At 41.4% G+C, this 22,761-nt stretch overlaps 3 protein-coding genes across 3 annotated transcripts; all 3 read right to left on the bottom strand.

The window, feature by feature from the left end:
* Window positions 1–6,150: 6,150 nt before the first annotated feature.
* On the bottom strand, window positions 6,151–14,596 carry msh5 (mutS homolog 5). The gene is made up of 25 exons (XM_076109629.1): window positions 14,501–14,596; window positions 14,290–14,413; window positions 14,053–14,133; window positions 13,703–13,756; window positions 13,468–13,589; window positions 13,253–13,362; window positions 12,934–12,969; window positions 12,692–12,774; window positions 12,530–12,575; window positions 12,049–12,187; window positions 11,857–11,919; window positions 11,632–11,760; window positions 11,439–11,511; window positions 11,204–11,313; window positions 10,979–11,059; window positions 10,788–10,875; window positions 10,626–10,693; window positions 9,873–9,991; window positions 9,545–9,671; window positions 8,697–8,846; window positions 8,320–8,394; window positions 6,996–7,142; window positions 6,640–6,777; window positions 6,481–6,554; window positions 6,151–6,393 (listed from the first exon to the last, which is right to left on the bottom strand). Exons 1-25 carry the CDS (start codon window positions 14,594–14,596, stop codon window positions 6,273–6,275), a joined length of 2,454 nt encoding a protein of 817 aa, XP_075965744.1. The 3' UTR covers window positions 6,151–6,272.
* A 1,102-nt stretch (window positions 14,597–15,698) lies between these two features.
* On the bottom strand, window positions 15,699–18,303 carry LOC142969432 (SPRY domain-containing SOCS box protein 4). The gene is made up of 3 exons (XM_076109317.1): window positions 17,803–18,303; window positions 16,154–16,947; window positions 15,699–16,072 (listed from the first exon to the last, which is right to left on the bottom strand). The coding sequence occupies exons 2-3, from the start codon at window positions 16,896–16,898 to the stop codon at window positions 15,942–15,944; spliced, it is 876 nt and encodes a 291-aa protein (XP_075965432.1). The 5' UTR covers window positions 16,899–16,947; window positions 17,803–18,303; the 3' UTR covers window positions 15,699–15,941.
* Window positions 18,304–19,636: 1,333 nt separating this feature from the next.
* Window positions 19,637–22,269, bottom strand: LOC142969637 (DLA class II histocompatibility antigen, DR-1 beta chain-like). The gene is made up of 5 exons (XM_076109632.1): window positions 22,000–22,269; window positions 21,534–21,794; window positions 20,584–20,865; window positions 20,337–20,450; window positions 19,637–19,934 (listed from the first exon to the last, which is right to left on the bottom strand). The coding sequence occupies exons 1-5, from the start codon at window positions 22,055–22,057 to the stop codon at window positions 19,909–19,911; spliced, it is 741 nt and encodes a 246-aa protein (XP_075965747.1). The 5' UTR covers window positions 22,058–22,269; the 3' UTR covers window positions 19,637–19,908.
* Between the last annotated feature and the right edge of the window lie 492 nt (window positions 22,270–22,761).

Genomic DNA, 22,761 nt, shown 5'->3' on the forward strand with positions numbered 1-22,761 from the left:
GAAGGGTGTTTTTGTCCCACATCGGTCTCTGACTCACCCACGTTTGAAAGATCGTGGCTATGATGTTTGATGTCAACTCACCATCTTGTTGTCTTTGAACTCACCCATGCCAGAAAAAATCCTAATGGTCAACCGAGCCACTGCTCGGTTGACCATATTTGGATGTGAGGAGGGTTGCTGAAAACTTATTTGGGTGCCGTACTGGGAGATGGACACACTCACTCACTCCCACTCACTCCCTCTCTCTCACACACACACACACACACCGTTTACATTTCCTTGCTGGAGAGGTTTGGTTAAGAGGATGAGCCAGATAAGGTCTTAAATGCGTCTTTATCTAATCTCACACACACTGTTATCTGCTCTTTATCTGAGCAAATTGTGTCTCGGTATAAACAAGGGGAGCACACAAGGCCGCACTCCTCTCATTCGACACCTACAGCCACGCTATAAATACCAGCTGCTGCTCTGTACACATGCAAGAGTGGACTTGAGTTCCAGTGTTTTACTGTAACTCATTTGATTTTTAAATTCAGTGTCAGCTGTTCAGTTCCCTCCCTTCTCCCGAGTGTGGTGAGGCGAGATCTTCAAGAATTTTAATCAGATTGTGGAAAGAAAGAAAAGAGCAATGACTGAAAAAAAAAAAAAAAATAATCGAAATCTGGTGAGGCTGTGATGAGTTATTACTGACGCAGCTTTAACTGAGAAAAGCGGTCCTATGAGTCGTGTAACTGAAGCCTCACTCTCCCACCATCCCGACCTTTCATCTCCTCTCGCTTCATCATCTGATTCCTACGCTTTATTCAAATACCCCCCCACCCCTCCCCCCCCCGGTCCTCCATCTCAATCTTTGGCTTCTGAAAAATAAAGCAAAAAACAATGCAGAGAAAAATGTTACCGGGTCCAATTAAGCAAAAGCAAGATTGTTTGAACAGTCTGAGACATAAAGGAGTTAAGTTTTTAATTATCACCAGCATTTTCTCCTCCAGCCTCTAATTACACAGGGGATCAGTCTGAGAGTTTTTATAGGTGCTTTAGGACTGCAGAGTGTTTCCTTGTTGTTTGGGCTCATGCTGGGATCCTGCCATCCAGATGACGACTGAGACTGAAGCGTTTACTAATTTGCAACCATTAATTTCACTCACTAAAAAAACAGCACCCATCGCTCTGTTACACACACACACACACACACTTAGTTGAAGGTTGTGTGCAGGTACATTATGCTGTTTTAAGATGCTGGATTTTAGTAGCAGGTATGAGTCGGGGAGATGTGTCTGAATCGTCACTGAATCTTGCAACAAGCTGCAAGCAGCCTCCTTCGCGCTTATCGCTCGGAAAAGCAGCTCTCTCTCTCTCTTTCACACATACAGGAGTCCTCACTGTGAGAGATGCTCTGATGTGTTTGCATTTAGAGGGAAAGAGCTGCACGGATGTCAGAGCTGCAACCAAAAGGTTGTTACTGATTCATCTGCAGATTCACTGTCAAATCTTTCTGCCAGTTTATTGGGTTCACCAATCTAATACGGTGCAACTCACCAGTCCTGCAGTGAATCCCATCTTCATGAAGGTTACTGTTTTAGAGAGGTGTTGATCCAACTTTGTGGTCAAAGAGGGTCGGCAAAAAAAAAAAAAAGACGCCACATCACCACAAACTACATCCCCCCCAAAATGATTATAAAGTTGTCAACAGTCTTTAAATTGCTTCAAGCTGATGTTTCGGCTGCACAACAGTCAGAAACTACAACAGTCTTCACATTGCTTAAGAAAAATGGCTAAAAATGATTAATCCGCTGTGCGTTTCAGCTCTGTCAGTGCCAGGGATAATGTTGCTCCTGTGTCTTCATATCCATGTGGCATATAGTTTGATTTCTCAGTTATCGATCCTCTTTGAATCTGACATTAAACTGACCAGAGTATTTCACTGTCGTTACACACATGCTCAACAGCACTGCAGCAACTGAGAATACAAGACATCTTTGAGGTGTACAACAGTGCTGTTACATAATTTACCAACACACGGTTTTTTTTTTTGCTGCATTGAGAATATAACTGAATCAACCCCCCCACCCCTCTGAGAGATTACTGTGATGTGTGTTGATACATATCTATACAGATGGAAGGGAGGCTGTAAGCTGCTTAACCCTGCGCTGACTCAGGACACCCTCTGTTCCTTAAGAGGTAGAGGAACATGTATTTATATAAACTGAGTGACTGAGGATCAGCCATCTGTAAAATGCCAGTTTTAAAGAAGTGTTTTTTTGAACTCCCAGACTTTACATGTTACAGCTGGAAGTGAGATTCAGTTAAGAAGTCTTTGGAAAAAAAAAAAAGTGAGACGTATCAGCTGGATGACGGAAATGTTTTCCACCACAAAGGAGGAGCTTTAACCTTTGTCCACATCTGGCATTCAGTACCTCATGAAAACAGAGGGATGAATTACCAGCTTGGTTTTATATGTAACATTCACGTTGGTGTATCTTCTGGTACAACAAGCTAATAAACCAAATGACATTTTCTGACACTAAAGGCGATATGAAGTGTGGCCAGACTCCACATTCCACCCCTCGGGATTTTCTAAGTTGCAGCTGTTCCCCCCCCCCCCCCCCCCCCCCCCCCCCAACGTTGGTTGTTCGACCATCTTCCCTTCAGCCTTTTAGCAGCTGTGAGGTGAGGACAAATAGCAGGTCTATTCCTGATCTAATCCAATTTACGGTTTCCTCGACAGACTTCATGGTGCAGTCAATGGAAGAAGCATTCCGCTCAATATGAAAGGACTAATATTCGGTGTTTTTGCCATCATGATGCTCACACCTGCTCAAGGTAAGATGTTTTATAGTAGGTGAACCTCAGCAGCGTCTTCTGTTCTACTACATTGTTGATACTAGAACTTTTATGTTTAAAAAAAAGCATACTTATTTCTGGTTGACCGTTATTCATGAGCAACAGATTATTGCGTATTTCATAAAATTATTAATTATCTTCTGATTAATGTTAATTTCAAATAATTGGGCCTCTTGATTTGTGAAATATCTATTTTATCTAAAGTCCACACTGTCTAATACAACAGCCCTGCAATAAAATAGGGTTGCAATTAATCATTATTTTAATTATTAATTAATCTTCTGATCCTTTTCTTGATTAATCTATTAATCTTAAATCTATAAAGTAAAAGTTAGCCTTTTTGCCTGAAACATGACTCAAAAGATGAATTGGTCATCATAATAGTTTCTGCGGATCGATTAAGCTTTGCAGCTGTGCAATAAATCCTAAATTCATGAAGGTTACAATGTTCCGTTTTTGTTGGAACTGCTTTAAACTATTGAACAGTAGTTTTGGAGGCTGCAGTGTAATCGTCCTCGTGGTCTAACAGCTGATCCGGGATCCGTGCAGATCACACGTGCGGATATTCACGCTACGTTAATCATCACAGTGAGAAATAAAGTTTGACGGACGATCGTTAGCCGCCATTATTGAGTCAAATATGCCATCAGGACATCTGCATTCATGCTTTGTGTTCGCCGGTCTCTGATAATGTTACATTGTAAACAACCAGTCCGTGTTTAAACCAACAGGAGAACGAAGGTTCCGTTCTGTTCTACTATGATGCGTTCAGGCTCTGTTCAGTGAAGATGAGTATTGGGCGAAGGTAAATTATAACACATCATGATGTGTTCACATGTAATCTCGTAAAATGTACTTTGGGTAAGAACCTTGAATAAATCCAGTGGTTTAAAGATGATGTTTTCACAACAACATAAATAGATATTAGAGATGTATTATGACCTGTTTACAATAAGCTCTAAGCAGCTCATGATACATCATTAAAACTGCTCATGACAAGATTTGTTTTAACCAATACAAACACAATCTTTTATTTCCTTATCATTTGAATTGTGTGTTTTTGTGAAAGAAAAAACACACAATAAATTACTATAGCAAAGTAAAAGGATAACATTCAGAATTGTTGATGGTTTACTGACTTCAGAGCGGTTGAAATGATTTTTGGGATGGTGGCAAAGTAAAATACAATAGTCTGGAGCCTTGTAGACCAGCTGCTTTAATCAAACAACAAAGGGATCATTATCTGCCAATACGAGTCATCAATTATTGTCAATTAGTAACGGCGGTTAAAAAAAAAGTTATTTTTGCTCCCTTTTATCTTTTGTGCTGATCCGATCTGTGATCAGAGTTTTATGATCCGTTGCACCACTAACCCTCACACACCTGCTCCATAAATGTGGTGAAGGAAATATATAAACACAGTTCAACAGCACCACCAACTTTATTCTCCAAAATGTACATATGCTTTTGAATAAAAACCTCTCTGTCAGCAAAAACTGAGCACGAAAAACATGATCACGGGGCTATGATTTACTGCAGGGGGGTTGCATTTAGACTGCAATGGTTAGATAAACTGGCAACTGAGTGCAGATTTAGGAAGTGTAAGCTCTCCTCATAATGAACCCAACTTACTCTTTTATCTGCTCGTCCACCTGAGCTAGCATTAGCTAACAAGATGAGAGGGGATAAGGATTGGTGGTCTGACTGAAACTCATCTTAAGGCCCCGAGAAGGAGATTAGCCTTTTTCCGGGAGCACTGAGGCCAGCCAATATGGCAACTAGCTGTGCTCTCAAAAGCTCCAAAGCTAAACGTCTCAGAGAGATGCTGTGACATCAAAAACTACGAGGATAATCACGTTTTAGTGTCCAAATATGCTGTCTCCACAGTTCTTTGAACATAAACCGGCAGAGCGTGAGCTTGAAAGGGGGGGGTTTTTCCAGTCACAGTTGATAAACAGTTAGAAAACTTTTTGTGCGTTGTCACATATTTCACACTGCCACTGAATTATTAATTGTAGGAAGAAGCCTCTCTGCATTTTCAAGCGTCAACGTGCGACACAGGTTATGTTGCTGTGAGGGCTTGTGCAGTACATTGTGCTAGGAATAAGAAGGGTTTGTCCCACTCCCCGCACGACGTTCTGCTGCCAACTCTTTCTATTAACTCCAGTATCTGTCTGGTTAATAAAAACACGATGCAGCCCTAAGACATGGACCCCGCCCCTGAAAAACACAAGTCATCCACTCAAAGGAACGCATTCCAGACTGCTGCAGAATAAACAAAATATTTCGGAGATTCTCAGGGTAGAATGTGGCTCATCAGTTTGGCTTGATGTCCTTCAACAGCGCTCCAACACTTTCACACATTCAGCACCCCCTGAATAATTAATGTGTCCAACAACACATTACGTAAATGCCTCGAAATCTGAATAATTCAAAGCTGTTCATCCATTAAACCGTTAATAAGTGAGTATTCTGCAATCTTGGGTGTTTCTTGCAAAACAACAATTAAACAATTATCTTGTTGTGGTTTTCTCATTTGGCAACATATGTTCTGTCCAGATTCATGCCGTTAAAACTTAACTGCTGTATCAAACTGTCCTGTTTCCGTGCTGTTTCTTCGACTCAGGTGAGGAAGAGGAGCAGCTAAAGCAGCTCATGGAGTCAGTGGGATTTGAGGAGGATGAGAAGTTGCTGGAGTGTTTCCGTTGTGACCTGGGCTTCTGGGATACCTGCTACACCACCGAAACCATCTGCAGCGTCGGCGAGCGCTGCTACACGGGCCGAGGGAAGGCAGGTGTGTTGGATGAGATGATCCTTTATTAGTCCCACAGTGGGGGAAATGTGGCGAGAGATGTTGAACTGACAACCACCGTCTTGTCTTCACAGCGGACACTCTGGACGTTAAGACTTTGGGATGTGTGAAGGCATACGAGTGTGATGTGGAGACCGCCGTGGAGCTATTCTCTAACAACACCATCTTTGTCATGACCAAATACTGCTGCGACACTTCCTTCTGCAACTCGGCCCACAAACTTCCAACCGCCACACTTTTGTACCTGACCGTGGCTGTGCTGACTACCTGGTACCTCTCTGAAGCCTCAACAGGATCACAGTAAACAAGCCGCTTTTATTTATGCTGTCAAAAGCTTTACACAATTTTGTTTACATAACTAGAAAATACTTCTTTGGCATCAACTAATTATTTTAGAAAGACTTGAATCCAACCAAAGAGAACATCTGTTTGTACCATATTTAACGTGGTACTTAAAACCCAGTAGAATAAATGTTAGACTGTAATATAATTCTTGTCATGTATGTAGAGGTGGAGCATCAGTTAGCTCTCTCCCAAAACCAGCTGAAAACCGTCAACAGTGAACGAACAAACTGACCACAGAGCAGCAGAAACATGTTTGCGGTTGCAGCAGAACAGTTCAGCTGCGGTTCAGCAGCTCCCCAGCAGAGGGCAGGAGCTCCTCCTTCATGAAGTGCTGAAGGTCCAACTCTGTGTCCTCCAGGTCGAGGCTCAGGAATGCCTCCACCAAAGACCTGCACCTGTCGGTCACACCCATAAAAAATAGTTTCACATACACTGCTCTCTTGTGTTGGTTTGTCATTCTGTGTAGCTGGAGGTTAACGAACCGGTTCGCTTGCTCATCCGACGATGCTTTGTCGATACGCTTGATAAGCCTGCCCGTCCTGTACAGTTCAGAGACCTGATCAAACACACACACACACACAGACAATTAGTCTATGCGAGCATGCTTCTGCGTATCTGTGTGTGTGTGTGTGTGTTTTTACCTCCACTCCTCTCTGCACGAGGCTAGTTGGCAGGCCTGCCAGTGTAGCGATGTTGGCAGCATAGCTGGACTGGCAGATTCCTTCCTTCAGTTGGTACAGAAACACCAACTCATCCCCGTCCACTGCTGTCTCTAGAGTCTAACACACACACACACACACACACACACACACATTGATACATAACCACATACACAATAAAATAAACGTCTAATGAGGTAAAAAAGTGTCTCATTAGCTAGTTGGTCATCTGGAAGTTTCCTGCAGCACATCAGTTTATTAACACTGAACACAATCACAAAATGCTTCAGGCTACACGTCATCATAATGCTAAAGCTCAGTCGAGTATCTGTCAGTACCAGAAGAGACAGCAGGCCAGAGGAGGGCAGCAGGGCCAGCTGCAGCAAACTGTGGAAGTTAGTAGCCAACAGCACATGAGGAACATCCACCGGAGGTTTTCTCAGCCAATGAGACATCGAGGCAGCCAACAAAGAGAGTCCGTCCACCTGAGGGGGAACAATAAACAGTTGTGTTTCTGAGCGAGGATGAAGCTTCTACAGGTCGAACTCGACAGTCTTAATGCAGATTAAGCTCTCTTACACAAACCCTTGATAGCATGAGATTGAGTTGGAGCCACGAATAAACCAATTAACAGAACGTTCCTGCCTATTGTTCTCTGGATAAAAAAATGTTGCATTCTGATAGTGTGTATAGTAAAAAAGATTGAAATGTGGGGAAAGACAGAAAGGTGTGACATGCAAAAAAAAAAAAAAAAAAAAGCAGGCCTTGTGGTTAAATGGTACATGTCACCACGTACAGGCAAGGAACGCTTTAGCTGCTTAAATGTAAACACATTTTATTTGGCCACATGGAGCAGTGAAAACAAGTTGTGGACACAGCATTGACATATTATCGCCTTTAAAGTTGACAGCAGTTACAGAGCTGCAGCATTATTGTGACTCATTTGTTTCAAACCACCTGACGAATATAAAAGTCAGTGATTTAGGTCTGGTTTTGGTCTCTACCTGCTCCTGAGGGAAACATCTGACTCATGAGCTGATAAATGCTTCACTATCTTCACCAGCTTGTCTCTAACTGTGTCTGTCTGCTGATTGGTGCTGAGCAGGTAGTGCACATTGGGGTTTTAGCTGAAAACAGCTGCTTTCAGTATTTGTTGTTAACAAGCTAAGACAGAACTCATTTAACCCACATTAGTCATTTTCTTTTATTGTTTTCTTCTAGGCTCTGCCTCCCACATCTGTATCTCTTTTTAAGATAAATGAAATTGGTTTGGACCTCGTCCGTCCCTCTCCAGAGTAACCTGGCAGACAGTGATGGAGGACAGTGAACATAATGTTACTCAGAGTGAACTCTAATGTCTCCTAGCATCCAGCAGGAAATATAGCTGCCAACAAGTATTTATGAACCTATATTCAAAATTGCATTACTTCTTTTGCGTGTAAGATGGCGCACATTAACGCCTCAATATCTGCTGGTCTGAACAGCTGCTGCTGTTTTCTTGCTGATAGGTGGCACATGTTGGGCTGACCCGAAGGTCTGTTCGTGCTGCAGCTCTAAAGTGGATAATACTGGATTTGGTTTCAGGCGCCTCACAATAATGACACTGTGTGTCCTTGTTACGTGTATACATATGTACTTAATTCACAAACAAGTTTTTCTCACTGTGTTAGTTCCCTTTCCAAATTCATCGATGAGAACCAAAGAGTTACCCGTACTGCTGTTGAGAGCCTGGGCCATCTGGAGAACAGAGACACAATGTGTTATACGACATTTTATTGTGAGTGTGTGTGTGTGAGTGTGTGTGATGGCTGTAGGCAGTAGCTGCTTCATAAAAATGTCTTGACAGGTGGAGAGTGGGAGTGGAGCTGGAGGACAGTAGCATTGGAAGTTCACATCTTTTATTTCCTCACCCACACACACTGACACATACACACACACACACACACACACACACACACACACACACACACACACACACACACACACACACAAGCTTGTGTGCATAAATGTGTGTGTGTGTGTGAGTGTGTGTTAGGTACCTGGTTGAGGTCTATCATGAAGGTGCTGAGGCCAACAGACACAGACTCTCTGCTCTGCATGCGGGTGAACATCCCGTCCACCAGACCGATCTCTGCCTCCTTTGCAGGCACGTCTGAGCCAATCAGAGCCATGAACACGATCAGACCCACCTGGCAAAGTCAAATCAGAACAAGGCAGGGGTTGGGTGAAAGGGGGGCTGTGGTGTGAACTTAAACAAGTGGGAGTGGAGTCACATCAGCCTAGAAGTCAGAGCTCCTCCTAATGGAGTGTAAAATGAAGACGTTCTCATTAAGAAACCTCATTGTCACGCTTAATTACGGCGCTCTAAATGGGTTTTCTGATTCATTTGTAAAGGACAGCTTCAAGGGTTCTTCTGATACCAGTAATTAATAAGTTAGATAGTTCAGAGAAGGGGAAATCTTGAACATCATGTCAGCTGACTGCTGAGGTTACTATTATCTAGTGCAGCTATAGGCGCTGAAGAAACAGATGTTGAACGCAGATTATGTGTAATTATGCAGATTGTTTTTTTAACAAGTATTCTCTCCCACTTTTCCACGCGTCACTGGTCTTTTGTTTATTAAAAACTCTCTATTAGCTTTGCTGTATCACCGGGGCGTAGCAAAAGAAAAGCAATAAAAAAAAGAAATCAAATGACAAGTTCATTTCAAGCGGACAGGAAACTGAAACATGTACAAACTGGGTCACATGTAGAAACAGACATGCTAGCACGGTGTCACAGTTACACAAAAGGTAGAGCATATCACAGCAAGTCAAGACCAGAAGCAGTTCATCACGGGGCCTGTTACTGAGATGATCCAGTTGTGTATTGTTCTGACCGTCCCACCTGTTTGAGGTAGATGCTCTTGCCAGACGAGTTGGGCCCGGTGATGATCTTGACTCTGCCCTGCGACTCTGAGCTCTGGAAGGAGTTGGCCACAAACACAGGAGAGCACAGCTCTAACAGCGGGTGTCTAGAGAATCGCAGAATACAGACATCTGTCAGTCCTGTACTGCAATGTCATCACAAATAAGAACTCCAGGTTTCAGTGTGTGTGATAAGCAATCAATGTGAGATTAGCTTACATGACATGATACTTTCATGAAAAGTTTGACATTACATGAAGAATGAGCATACCTGGGTACTTGTTTCCATCTAGCGCGCGAGTGCCTACCTGCCCTGTGTAACTGTTATCTTTCTGTGGCTGGCCAGTTTGGGTGAGGTGTAGCCGTACTCTTGGGAGGCGGCGCTCATGGCCATCAGACAGTCCAGCTCGGCAGTGAGATCCAGAACCTACAACGGCACACACATTTAACACCCGGACGTCCCTGAGCAGAGACGTTTTGACCAATGAAAGAGCAGCAAGTGATCCCACACTTAAGAGTGTTGGTTGTACATGTACAAAAGAGACAGCAGCTGTGTGTTTAGTCAGGTTTTGGTGGGAAATGTGAGTATTTGGAACCTACTGACCATACAGATGAACGACAAAGAAGTGTTGCAGGAGCAGTGCGATCATGTTATTTGTGTGTTTGTTGCACAACCCCGCGATCAGTTTTTATTAGGAAACTCATAGTTTAAAAAAAGATTAATTTAATTGCTTAGTTGCAAAAATAGCTGCAACATTTGAACCACAGCTAGAATATTGTCAACACAATTATTCATCATCTGAACTTAATACTCATTCTGCCCTCAAAAATAACAATAAAATCTGCAATAGTAGCGCGGCCATCTGTCACGAGACAAACACCACTCCAAAATAAGTCTTAATGGGATCATAATCAACATGTTCAACACAACGCACACAAGGAACAGATGTTAGCTAATCAGAACAAACTCCACTTGCACAGATTGACAACAATTACTTTCATGCACACGATCATTTCATCAGTCATGTTTCAAACGCTGGGACCTGGAAGTGCACACCGACCTTGTAGAGCGAGGCGCTCCTCTCGAGGATTGCGCTCTGCAACTGTGTCATCACTGCCGTCTCCATATCTGAGAAACAGAACGTGTAAGATCATGAAAGCCTTCAATGTCAGGTACACAGCTGTCAGGTGAAAGTTTTCCATCAGTAAGAAGGTAAAAGGACCTCTAATGACACAGTGCAAGTCTCCTAAGAGGTCGTCCAGCTCCTTGGTTCTCTGGCTGCGGTAGTGCAGACGGTCCTCTGACAGAAACTAGCCCACATAGACGCAAGGAAAACAGTATTACAGCACATGAGCGTTTGTGATTTTGAAGAACACAAACAAAAAAAAAATGTTGACAAGATCATACACAAACCATAAAATCAAGGCCCTCTATCTCAAAATCCTCTTTCTCCACCATGCTGGGCAGGCGAGGGACAGAGAGCAGGAATCCAATCTGTAAGGAGAATTAAATAATGACACATTGACCCGAGTGCTTCCACCAGTTATACAGTAAACAATGTGGGCTCAAGCCAGATGACTAAATAAAAATGTTAGATCATGTTAATGAAAGATAGCTGTGTTGACATGACGCTCGGACCAGAGGGATGTAGATGACGCAGCAGGAGGGAATGCGAGCGTCCAGGTGTTCCAGCTCTCTTCTGGCAACATCTGTCAGGAAGTCAGACAACCCCATCATCCTTCTCTTCTCTGACAGAGGGAGGGAGCATGGTTAAACACTTTAAATCAGCCGCCATGCAACCGTATCAACACAGGCTCAAAAACACACGGTGAGATTTGATCAGGCCTTTTTTAACCAGTACGGAGGCGCTTACTCTCATCGATTGCTGGGTCTACGTTCGGTTTGATGGTGAAGCGGTTCTCAGCTATGCTGGTTTCAAAATCCACCTACAAATCAAAGATGGAGTCACACTCATTAACACTGCAAAAACAATGGTGAACTACTGGCAACAAAGGCCAGGAGATTTCCCGGATTTGCAGCTGTGTGTCATTTTGCGTGAATCTCACAACTCGGCTGATGAGGGAGGCAACGTGGTGGAGGTCATCAGAGAAGCCTTCACTGATATCACGAAAGAGATGGATGGACTGAGGCAGGTGTCGCACCGTGTCCCTGATACACACCACATTGTACACCGTCTGACAAACACACACAAACGCGACTTTTTTACACATTTATTCAACAGGCCCTGTCACACGGATATAAGGTGTGTGCGGTGAAACTGTTGCTCCAACCTTGTAGAGACTCTGCCAGTCGGACACTTTAGTGTGAGAGAGAGACATCCTGTGCAGAAGAGTCTAACACACACACAAGCACACACACACACACCTTCAGGCAGTCATCATTCCTTAGTTCACACAGCATGTAGAGGGATAAACGATCACAGATTTGGAGGAAAAAAGGAGATCATGAGTCGGAGTAGTTACTGGTATGTTACTGATGTTGCGTAGCGACGACTGCAGGGTGCTCAGGGCGTCGGAGTTCCGAGGTGACGTAAAGAAACGTATCACTTCCTGTCTCCTGTGTAACACGGCCAGGTCCTGTGTTGGCCGCAGAAACCACTGGCTGAAAGAGGAGAGGGACCCACGACCACTTATGGTGCTTTAAAGCAAATAGTACAAAACTAGTATACGTTACATCTTATCTCTGCTTCAGAGTTAACCAGATGTTGTGTGTATGCAAAAAATAATGGTTTGTAGTAGTGGTGGTGCTACTGTTACACAGCATGGTGGTGAAGTCTAGTTTAACTTAATACGGAGGACTTGCTAAAAGAAACAAGATTCTTCTGTAATAAAAACTATTTTCACTTTTGATGAAGTAAAGGTTCCTTCATTATTATTTTTGTTGTGATAAATGACATCAAAACATTTAAAAAGTACTAATAAAAAGACCACAGATGTTTCTCACCGTAGCAGTTTGGAGCCAAACTTGCACCTGCAGCGGTTCAGGATCCCTACAACACACAACATGAACATGAATCTCTTGTAAACACCAACAGATAAGACAGAGACAAAGAGAAAGAGAGAGAGAGTAATGATGTCCTGATTTGCCACTTTCAGGGCCGCATACCATAAAGACTGAGTCCTTCCTTTTCCCCAGAATGCAGCTTGTACACTGATGGGTGGAGTTCTGATTTGAAGATCTGCAGAACACTGAAACAAATACAAAGTCCATGTTGATGAACAGCTGCACTGTAGGTTTTAGTTGTGGAGCAAGGAACAACAAATGAGACAATTAGGAGATCAGCGTCAGCTTTAAGGGACATGCGTATGTCGGGTAAAGATAATCTTTGTAGTAGAGAACAGTCTTACCTGTAGGTATCCGGGTCAATGCAAACAACACCTTTACTATATTGTGAAGAAACAACGCACATTTCAGAGGAGCATCATTTTCATTCACGAAAACATCTGCATCTCACAAGATGGTCATCGAGTAGATGGTACAGAGAGAAATGTAATACTGTAAATGTACATGTACTATGAAACACAACGCCACAAATCGACACCGCTAACACACTAAAATCTGTGTAACTAAATACAGAGTGGTAAAAAAAACATTCCCTCATTGACAAAACTCTTTTAAGGTCCCCATTACGTGTTTGTGTGTGTGTGCAAAGCTACATTGTCTTACAGCGTGTAGGCGTTGAACTGGAGGATAGGAACTCCAACACTGCTGTCTTCCAGCTCCACTCCCACTCTCCTCCTGTCCAGACATTTCAGCAGAGCGCCCACTGCCCTCAGCTACCCCAACGGATGTACACACACACACACAAAATAATGATTTTGTGTTTTGAGTTTGTGATCGATGGACTGATGGATAGGATGACGTGTAGACAGCTGGCTCACCATCAGGTGTGAGTCGAAGGAGATGCAGGAGGAGAGGTAGGACATTTTGTCTCTCTCTGAAATGGAGGCAGGAAGGAAAGGCAGATGGGCTGAAAGCAACCTCTGCTTACCGACCTCCATACCTGCAAAATCAATCTGTTCATTGTGGGAAAAACATGCTAATTAAATGCAAAAACATAAATTCCTGCCTAAAATTGATGAGGGTATTGGATATTATAGGTGTGCGTCTGTTTACCAAAGTCCACATATGGATAAGTAACAACCTCTGGTTTGTAGTCTGGGTTTGAACCTGGGATACAACAGAGGCAAGTTTAAAAAAAAGAAATTCAAAAATATGTTGAGTGAAAGTTATTGTTAAAGTAGTGTTTTCACATGACATAATTGTGTCAGTAAAAGCCTTTTAAAGCTGTGTATAATATCTGCATCACTCTTCTCCCTTATCAAACTATCTGGCTGCGGTGTCGAGCATCCCTAATCTCATTTCATTCCCTTGACCTAGAATCTACTTGTCTCATATCGTGTGAAAACAACATTTTCTGTGTGTGATGTTTCTCTGTCCCATGCTGGGATTCTCTCAGCACTCACCAAGTTGTTGCAGGAAGCGTGTCATGCAGCGCTCCTGCTTTGCACTAGTAATTATGACCTGGGGACTGACCTCCTGGAGGACTAAGTAGAAAAGAAAAGAGGCACGAGACACATACAGGATAGTAAGGCAAGCACAAATGTCAGTCTCTAAACATCAAAATGATTTATGAGCTCTTGAAAATACATGAAAACCATGAAGAGACTGAACTCGTGAAACAGGCTCTGTGTGTTGTTTACCTCTGGCCAGCAGGTGGAGGTCGTAGTTGTCAGGAGTGTCTCTCATAAAGTGTAAAGAGGAGTCCTTACTGTCATAGAAGCAGAGGCCCATCTGTCCATGCTGGGCTAAAACACTCAGTAAAACCTGGTAATACAAAAAATACAGGAGTGTGCATCTGACTGATGCAAGTATATACTGCTCTGCCAGTGTGACTGTGACATGTAAGTTTACTGTAGGTGAGTCTTCCTCCTCTTCTTCATCTCCATTTATGCCCGGTGGACCAAAGTTCAATCCTCTTCCTCCTCTCAGACTTTCCAGTTCTGCCATAACCAGTTCATTCTAGATATGAACAGTCAAATACAACTAATGTTTTTATAGTTCATGTGACTTTATAAAAACCACAATCATTACGCTGAACTTGCATGAACAACATTTGTTTAGCTAGTTAGCAGTCGAGGGTAATAAATCAACCAACAACGGTTAGCCGCCATTTAACTTAATGGTAGCTAGGCGAGTAAGCTAACGTTGGCCGTTAGCTAACGGCTAACGTTAGCCGTTATCTTGAGCTAGCTAGCCAACGTTAAATACCGTTAATCACAGTCTAGTTATCTATGGAAAGCCGTTAACTAACACATAAGAGTTACTTACAGGACGGGTCGGGACTATTTATAGTAACGTTAAAGCGTAAGAATAAAGCGTAAGAATAGTTGGTAGAGTTGATAATAAGCTCTTCTGTGACAATATTTGTGTCAGTTTTCAGGAGAGCAGCTCAGTTCCTTTATGATGTTGCCACGCAGTAATTATTTTATACTTCTGAAGTCTTTACTACTTCTCACCCTTTAAAGCCTGGATGTTGGGAAAAACATGATAACTACACTATAATTAAAATGTTATTTATTTATTTTATTTTATTTGGCAGCTGCTGAGCTAGCAGCCAGAGAATTTGAGTCATCTTTAATTTAACCACACAGATGCCCATTTAATTAAAGATGCAACTGAATTTATGCAGTTTGTTATCATTGAGCAATATAGGTTCATTCTGAAATTGAATTCATTCATAGTTTTGTTTAGAGTAATTATTTATAATATAATTTATATATATAAAATATGATATTATTTAGAATAAAAGAAGCAACATTTCATGTCATCATCAATGTGTTTTATGTTAGTTTTATAATTGAGTTAAATGTCAAGATTTAAATCAGAGATCTGAGGCTCTCTGACCTAAACGGGCCTCAACTAAATTTTAATTTCCTGTAATCTGACCATTTCGTAACTTGTTTGGTGTAATCATGCCTCTCTTTTATTATTTATTATTTCTTCATTATAATAATTTGTCCCTTGTTACTGAATGTGGTTTATGTTTTTCTCATTCACAAAATAATTTAAACTGTAGAACAGTAATAATGACAAAGTTAAATTCAATGGGAGTAATTTATTATAAACACAACGAAACAAACAGAAAGAAGATTTCTCCCAGCTCACTGTTAATGCTTTGAAACCTCAGTGAAATGCATATTATGTTGTAATAAATAAGACAATATATCCATTTGTCTGGCTATAATATGTGTGTACATCATTTTTTCATATATAAATCTATAAATTCTTGGAACACTTCAGTGATTGACAAAATGTTTCCTATTGTTTGCGTTTGTGCATGAATACGTGTACATTAATGAGTAGAAAGCAGGTAGTGCTGGAGACAAGGGGGTAGAGGCAGTTTGTCCATTTCAGTGTGCCTCTGTTGCCCTAAAATGTGTCGAATTGACAGTCCACATAGAGCCATCAAGGCAGGGGGATCACCTGGGAGGGAAAGAAAAAGTGTTTGTGTTTTAACGACTCAGATCTAACCAAAGCAGATCTGTGTAAACACCTGATACTCACGCGTGGCGCCGTTCAGGTATCGTAGTCGTATGCTGGCTCCTCCTCTCACGCTGCTTACTGCTGGGAACAGCTCCACTCCACGAGGGAGGTCTTTGAAAGCAACACCAAGGAAGCTGCCATCAACAACAAACCCCAGAGTCCCTGCGTCGGCGTCCAGGACCAACAGGATGCGCTCAGGGATGGGAAGAGCTGTCTGTGCCATCTTTGTGTGTGATGAAGTGGAAGACGGTGTCCTAAAATCCTCCACAGCCTCAGAGTGGCATCTCCTCCTTGTTCCTGGGTAAGGTCCCAGACTCTGCCCAGCATGCCAGAGCTGATTGGTTTTGAGTTCCCAGCCCCAGGACTGTGAGTCTCTGCCAATTAGCACGTTGTACCCCGAGGCCTGCAGAGGGCAGCCCTGCCTGGAAATGCCGATGACGGCGTGACTACCTCTGTCGTTGGGGCTCCACAGCAACTCCCAGACATGGAGCCCACTCTTCACCCCCATGTCTGCCCTCACCCCGTCGCTGCTCAGCTCAACAGGTGAACGTGTCACTTCCTGTTTGCATGTCGACAGCAGGAAGTGAGGAGAGCGGTGCACTGAGCTCCAGTGTGAGCGACTGTCTCCTGGAGCAACCGGAAGAGAGTTCAAAATGACAGCAAGGCGAGAGGATGTCGGGACAGCCAGAGGAGGGAAAGCTGATGAAGAGGAGAGAGGGCTACTGTCTGCCCTGCTGCACAGCCAAACTGACAGTGAGACACCCATTGAGCCCAACACACCGGCAGGGCCACTGCCAAGTATCGTCAGAGAAGAACTGTGGAGAAGACGACAAGACACTACTTTATACACGGGGGGAGAACGTATTTACTCTCAGCTCCAGTCAGTTCAGAGTTAATATAATATGTGGTAAAAGTACCCTACACAAATATAACCTAGTAAACATAGAAGTTTGACCTTTTATACTAAACAGAAAAGGGCTGCAACTAAAGATACTTTTCCTGATTGGTGAATCTATTTTTTATAAAGAACTATGGTGGAATAAAGGACAGAACACAGCAGAATAAGGTACGTTCAGTAGTGGGAGAAGTATTCAAAACTTACTTAAGTAAAAGTAGGATACACTAATTATTCCATTATAAGTATTCGAAACTGCAATTGAGTATGGAAGTGCTAAATTGACTTTAAGTACAAAATTAAAAGCACCCACTATTCAAGCAGAATGGTCTCTGTCAAAGTTCTAATGTATTAAATTATTGGTTAATCATCACTGATGCATTGACATTTAACATTTTAACGTTAAGCAGATATTTTATATACTGTGCATTTGCTGTGTAAAACATTTTATCTTCTCATTAAAGGTTTTTAAAATATATATATTGGCCAAGCTGTCAGATAAATGCAGTGGAGTTAAATGTAGTGTATTTGCAGTATAAATATGAAATTAAATAATTTATCAAATTGTTCTTACTTTCCACCTCTGGCTGAGGTAGAGTAGAATAAAGTAATTATACAAATATGGTGTATTAAAATAGCGTGGAAGTGGAGCCAATAAATAAGTAGAATAGTAACAAAAGATAGAAAGTCTCCACGTGCGCACATTAAAGGTGTCTTAGGTTATTTCACCTGTTGCAGCAGGTCATTAAAAACAATCAGTGTCTTTAAATCTTACCTGCTGTCCTGCTGAGTCCCTCTCTGTGCTCGTTGAACGCTCGTTTGCAGACATCCTCTATCTGTGTGTTTATAACGGGCTCTTATCAAGCATCTCCTGCGTCTTATCGCGGCTCGGTAACGTAACCGCTACCCACGTTCCGGTGTTTTGGTTGTGTTATTCGGGACGACCTCCGGGACGGGAACAGCACAGTCCATATCTGACTGACGCCAGACAAGAGCTGCAGTGACAAGGACGAGATATCTCATGACGTGTTTGTAAACTGAAAAGAAACCGCGGCGATAACGTTACGCATCCGCCGTCTTGTAATGGAGGAGATCACGAGCTATTATCAAATGTGTATCTATTTTCCCCCTCAAATTATCTTTTTCTTATTATTATTTTTTTTATCGCGTTCTGTAATGAATGTAAACGTAAATGGCGAAACACACGACGAGGATCAAACTCGGGCTTTTGTAGAGCAAGAAGAGGAAAATAAAATAGAAGCCAAATCGACTCATTATTCCAGAGAGCGCAGGCGCATGAAGAGGAACGGTGAGAAGGGAGATTTAAACCCTGGACGCTGTCTTCGAGAAAACATGGACTTACTGGTCCAAAATGTCTTTGGCAAATTTAAACCTATAGATAAATAGCTGTAAAAATGGCCAGGAACGTTCATACGCACAAATTTGCTCTCCTCACGATTTATAGAAAAGGCACGAATTGGGTCGAGATGGTTTGTCATTTTATTTAAAGTGGGCCCCCAGACAAAAAGTTTGGTAAAAACTGAATTACACGATAATGAAAAAAACATGATTGAAAATTGCCCTTCCATATCCGTCACCCTAAAAACCAAAAGAGCTTCCACAAACCACATTACACGAACACAATAAGGACGGGAACTTGACTGAGCATTAAGAAAACCAGTCTGTCCCCTGTAGTGTGACCTAGCAGAAGATAACCCATGCAGCATGTGTCAAGTCACTTTTTGTTTCTTTTTGTTCCTTTTTTTGTTTTCTGATTCCTACCCACAATCCCTTTCCCTCTCTATATGTCGTGTGAGTAGTAAACAAGGTTAATGTGTCCAATCTGTTCAGCCTTGTTGAGGGCTAACAGCCATGACTGAGGTTAAAATTGCCCACAAGCCTGACCTACTTTCATGCAAAATAAACATGAGGAAGGTAACTCATTTAATGATTTGTCTGCACAGAGATTGGATTTTATAAGAATCCTCGTACAAATCTCGACAGGCCGCTCTGACTTCAGGTGTCTGCTTTGTATTTAAAACCAGTAAGGCAGATTATTGAGGCAGATGTCTTTGTCTTTGTACTTCTTTAAATGACAACCTCAACCCGATAAGAAAGATAAGGAAAAACATGTCAAAAGATAAATGCTTGTTGATTCTGCATGAGGAAGTTCATCAGCACACAGATAAGCAAAGCCCCTGTAGTTGTAGCACTCATGCCAATCTTTTTTTCCTTGTTTATATTATGTATCAAATATCATTCCTTGTCTTCAATTGTCCATTTTATTAAATCCTGTACGAAACAGTTTAATTCATTATCCAGTTTGGCTGTATTTTTACAACCTTTTACTCAAAAGGAAAAACACAAGACAAGATTTACACAGTAGATATGATGTAGCAGACAACAAATATTCTGTTGGACTTTAGCGTATCTGGAACCTGCAGGTTTATCTTTGTACTTGAGTTGACGAATACTAACAGGGTGACATTGGTCAGAAGTGTGTGTTTGATATATTATGACATATATATCCAGTATATCTAGTATATCAGATCATGTGATTAGCACACAGCTCATGACACCTTACATTTGTAGTAGACAGAACCATAGCGCTGTGTATACATTTTTAATTAACATAATCCAAAATGAAACAGCCATTCCCGTCGTTGATAATGTGAACATCAAAATATTACAGGTATAGTCAAACCATTTCATCGAAAAAAATAAGCTCCTTTAAACTATAATAATGTGTACAGTTCAAATGAAGTGACTCCACACCTCCTTATTTATTCCATCCTCTGCCATTTTGGTGAGATTTGCAGGGTCGGATCATTTTACATTTTGTCTTGTATTACATATGTTTCAGCCAACGGGGCAGGCTGCCTTAACCTGTTGGCACCAACACTCGGCCTAGAATAAGAAAAATAAAAAGAAAGTCACACATAGTTCGTTTTGAGTCATAATAATTTGGTGTTGAGACGTGTTGAAAACTAGAAGCTCTACATGAACTCTGATGGATTTTGAGCAAATAAATACTATTGGTGTTGACTTTCATGCTCTATGATTTAAAAGATGATGAAATTATGAATCTTTTCTGGCAGAAATGCATCAGTGCAGGGATGTCTATGAGCTTCACTTCAGACAACAGTGATGCAATGTTACAGTGGCATCAAAAGCAGAATGGTCTGTTTATGTCTTTAGTCTTAATAAGGCCTATTTATCTCTACATTCTCTTTGCCTCAGCTGCAAACACTGTAGGCCTAAAGAATTTGATTCCAGTAATCTTTTGGTTAATTTGATCTTTTCTCTCACCAGCGTTGTTCTTCTTCTTGTAGTAAATCAGCCCAGCAACTAAAAACACCAGACCCAGCAGCAGCCCTGCTGTCCCGACAGCGATTTTGTTCCTCTGTGACTCATTTGCTGCGTCTGAAAACACAAATTTTCACAAACATTAAATTAGATTTCCATACTGAACATTAATAATTATTTGAAATCATCTACCGTAACGCTGTTCAAGCGAAGAGATCTCTGTTAAGAACACCTCCTGTCACTCTCTTACCCCACTCATAAAGCTTGGGCCCCGTGAGGCTGGCATGCTCCACTCTACAGGTGATCTTCTCTCCAGGTCTGGGTGTAAATTCCAGATATGAGTGTATCTGGTAGAGCCAATTCCCATTGGGCAGTTCTTCAGTGGACGTCACATCAGATGTCACAATATTTCCGTTCCTCAGCCAAGTCACTCTGATTTGTTTGGGATAAAAGCCGTACGCACTGCAGACCAGCATGCCTGGATGTTTGCTGCTTGCTGCCTCAACTGACCTCAGCCTGACGGAGGGCTCCACTTGGTGAAAAAACCCACAGACAAACAAGTTGGCATGAACCAGCATAACTGTCACTTATACGGCACTAATAATGCTGAGAGTTTGGGTAATACTTAAGATAACAGCCCACAAATTACAGTGTACATATTTTGTTCATATGGTATTCTAATTAAATACTTCATGGGTATTAATAGGAGGCAGAAGAAAAAGGCCTGTGTGTTCCTCTTATTTTTTCCGTAATAATGCTGGCTCTTTTAACCTAATGTATTTTGTCATTTATATATACACGACTTCCTCCACATAGTTATCATTATATGTAAATGTAAACAAAATCCGCGCTGGAGCTGAAATTATTCCTGAATGCTTTTTAAAGAAAGTTGGTAAAAACATGAATATGATGAACTATTCCTTGTACAGTCATTTGTCCAATATACATCAATACTATGTTACTTTATCCCTTAATTATTAAATATGTATGCAGTAATTTAGAAGACTTGCATGCACTTACTAGTTTATTTCTCTTAGACTCAAAGTTGTTAACCCCTTATTCCATGAATTCTTAACTTGTATTTGTCCTGCTGTAGGTCCCCAGTAAGTATTTTATTGATACTACATATATACTAAATAACTACACCGTAATTTGCAGACTGTAATCGAAAGCTTTACCAGTTTCAAAACACAAAGTCACCTGGTTTTGAATGGAGATCCAATATGAATGGGATTAGGGATTTCCATTTCTTCTCATTCTTTTTTCTTTGTTTCTTTAAATTAGGGCTTTTGTTCAGGCCATCTGCAACATCTCTTGCTCTCTCTGTGTAGCCGGTATATTTTCCCAAAGTGCTGTTGTATTGGATCAGAAGAAACTTGTTGATGTAGTACTGCTCCACATAAACAACGTCCTCTAACGAAGTAAACTGGCAGCGAACCAAAAAATGACCAAAAAGAGCATCTGTAACATAAAGCCAACAAGTATTAGATCATTTAGAAAGTAGCTTGTTCTTGTTCATGTCATATTCTCACACATGTTGATGTGTAGCAGCTTTTTTATTTATCTTGTAGCAACTGTTTTGCTCTGTCTATCTTGTCAGTGTGCTGTTATGAACAGCAACACAAATAAACAATGACAGCTTCTATTTTAGTGTTAGGTTACTTACCAGCTCTGGAACATGAAAGTAGAAGAAACAGCAATGAAAAGAAGCTGTGAACAGACATGGTTACTTATGAGAAACAATAGAGGAAGGGAATTTATCTTATACTGATAACATGAGGAAGTAAAGCAGGTGAGTGCTCAATAACATTTGTGTAAACAGGTTATAATTTCATATGAATTATTGAAGTAATTCATAATTTGATATCAGCATTGGTGGCTGGACAGACTCATTCGTATTTAATCTTGAATTAAAGCAGCTAACCGCACCTTTAGTGGTTAACTGCATATACTTTATGGATAATGGATCACATAGCACAATCAAAAATCTAACCTGTATCTGAACTAACTCAGTAGGTGTCAAGAGGACACCAGTAAGCATCAAAAATGTACTCATTTTTTCATTTTAACATGTTGCCAGTGGTGAAAGACGTTCAGATAATGCTACAATACAAAATACGTCGTGACAAGGGAAAGATCTCCATGAAAGATGTTACTTGAGAACAGATAGGTCGAATCAGAAATAATGATTTAAATGATCAAAAGTCAAAGTACTTACTATGCAGCAGAATGGCCAATGTCAGTTATATTATATATTGAATTATTGGATTTTCATTTCACAGGACATTTTAATTGTGTAGCTGGTGGAGGAGAAGTTTAGTTTAAAGAACCTTAAATACAGTTTTATAAGTGAAATTGAATCTGTAAACAGTAACCAACGCTGCCCCATTATAGTGGAGTAACAAGTACAATATTTCCCTCTGAAATG

Source organism: Anarhichas minor, unplaced genomic scaffold, assembly GCF_050575085.1.
Source record: "Anarhichas minor isolate MPS153535 unplaced genomic scaffold, ASM5057508v1 ptg000041l, whole genome shotgun sequence".
Taxonomy (NCBI): domain Eukaryota; kingdom Metazoa; phylum Chordata; class Actinopteri; order Perciformes; family Anarhichadidae; genus Anarhichas; species Anarhichas minor.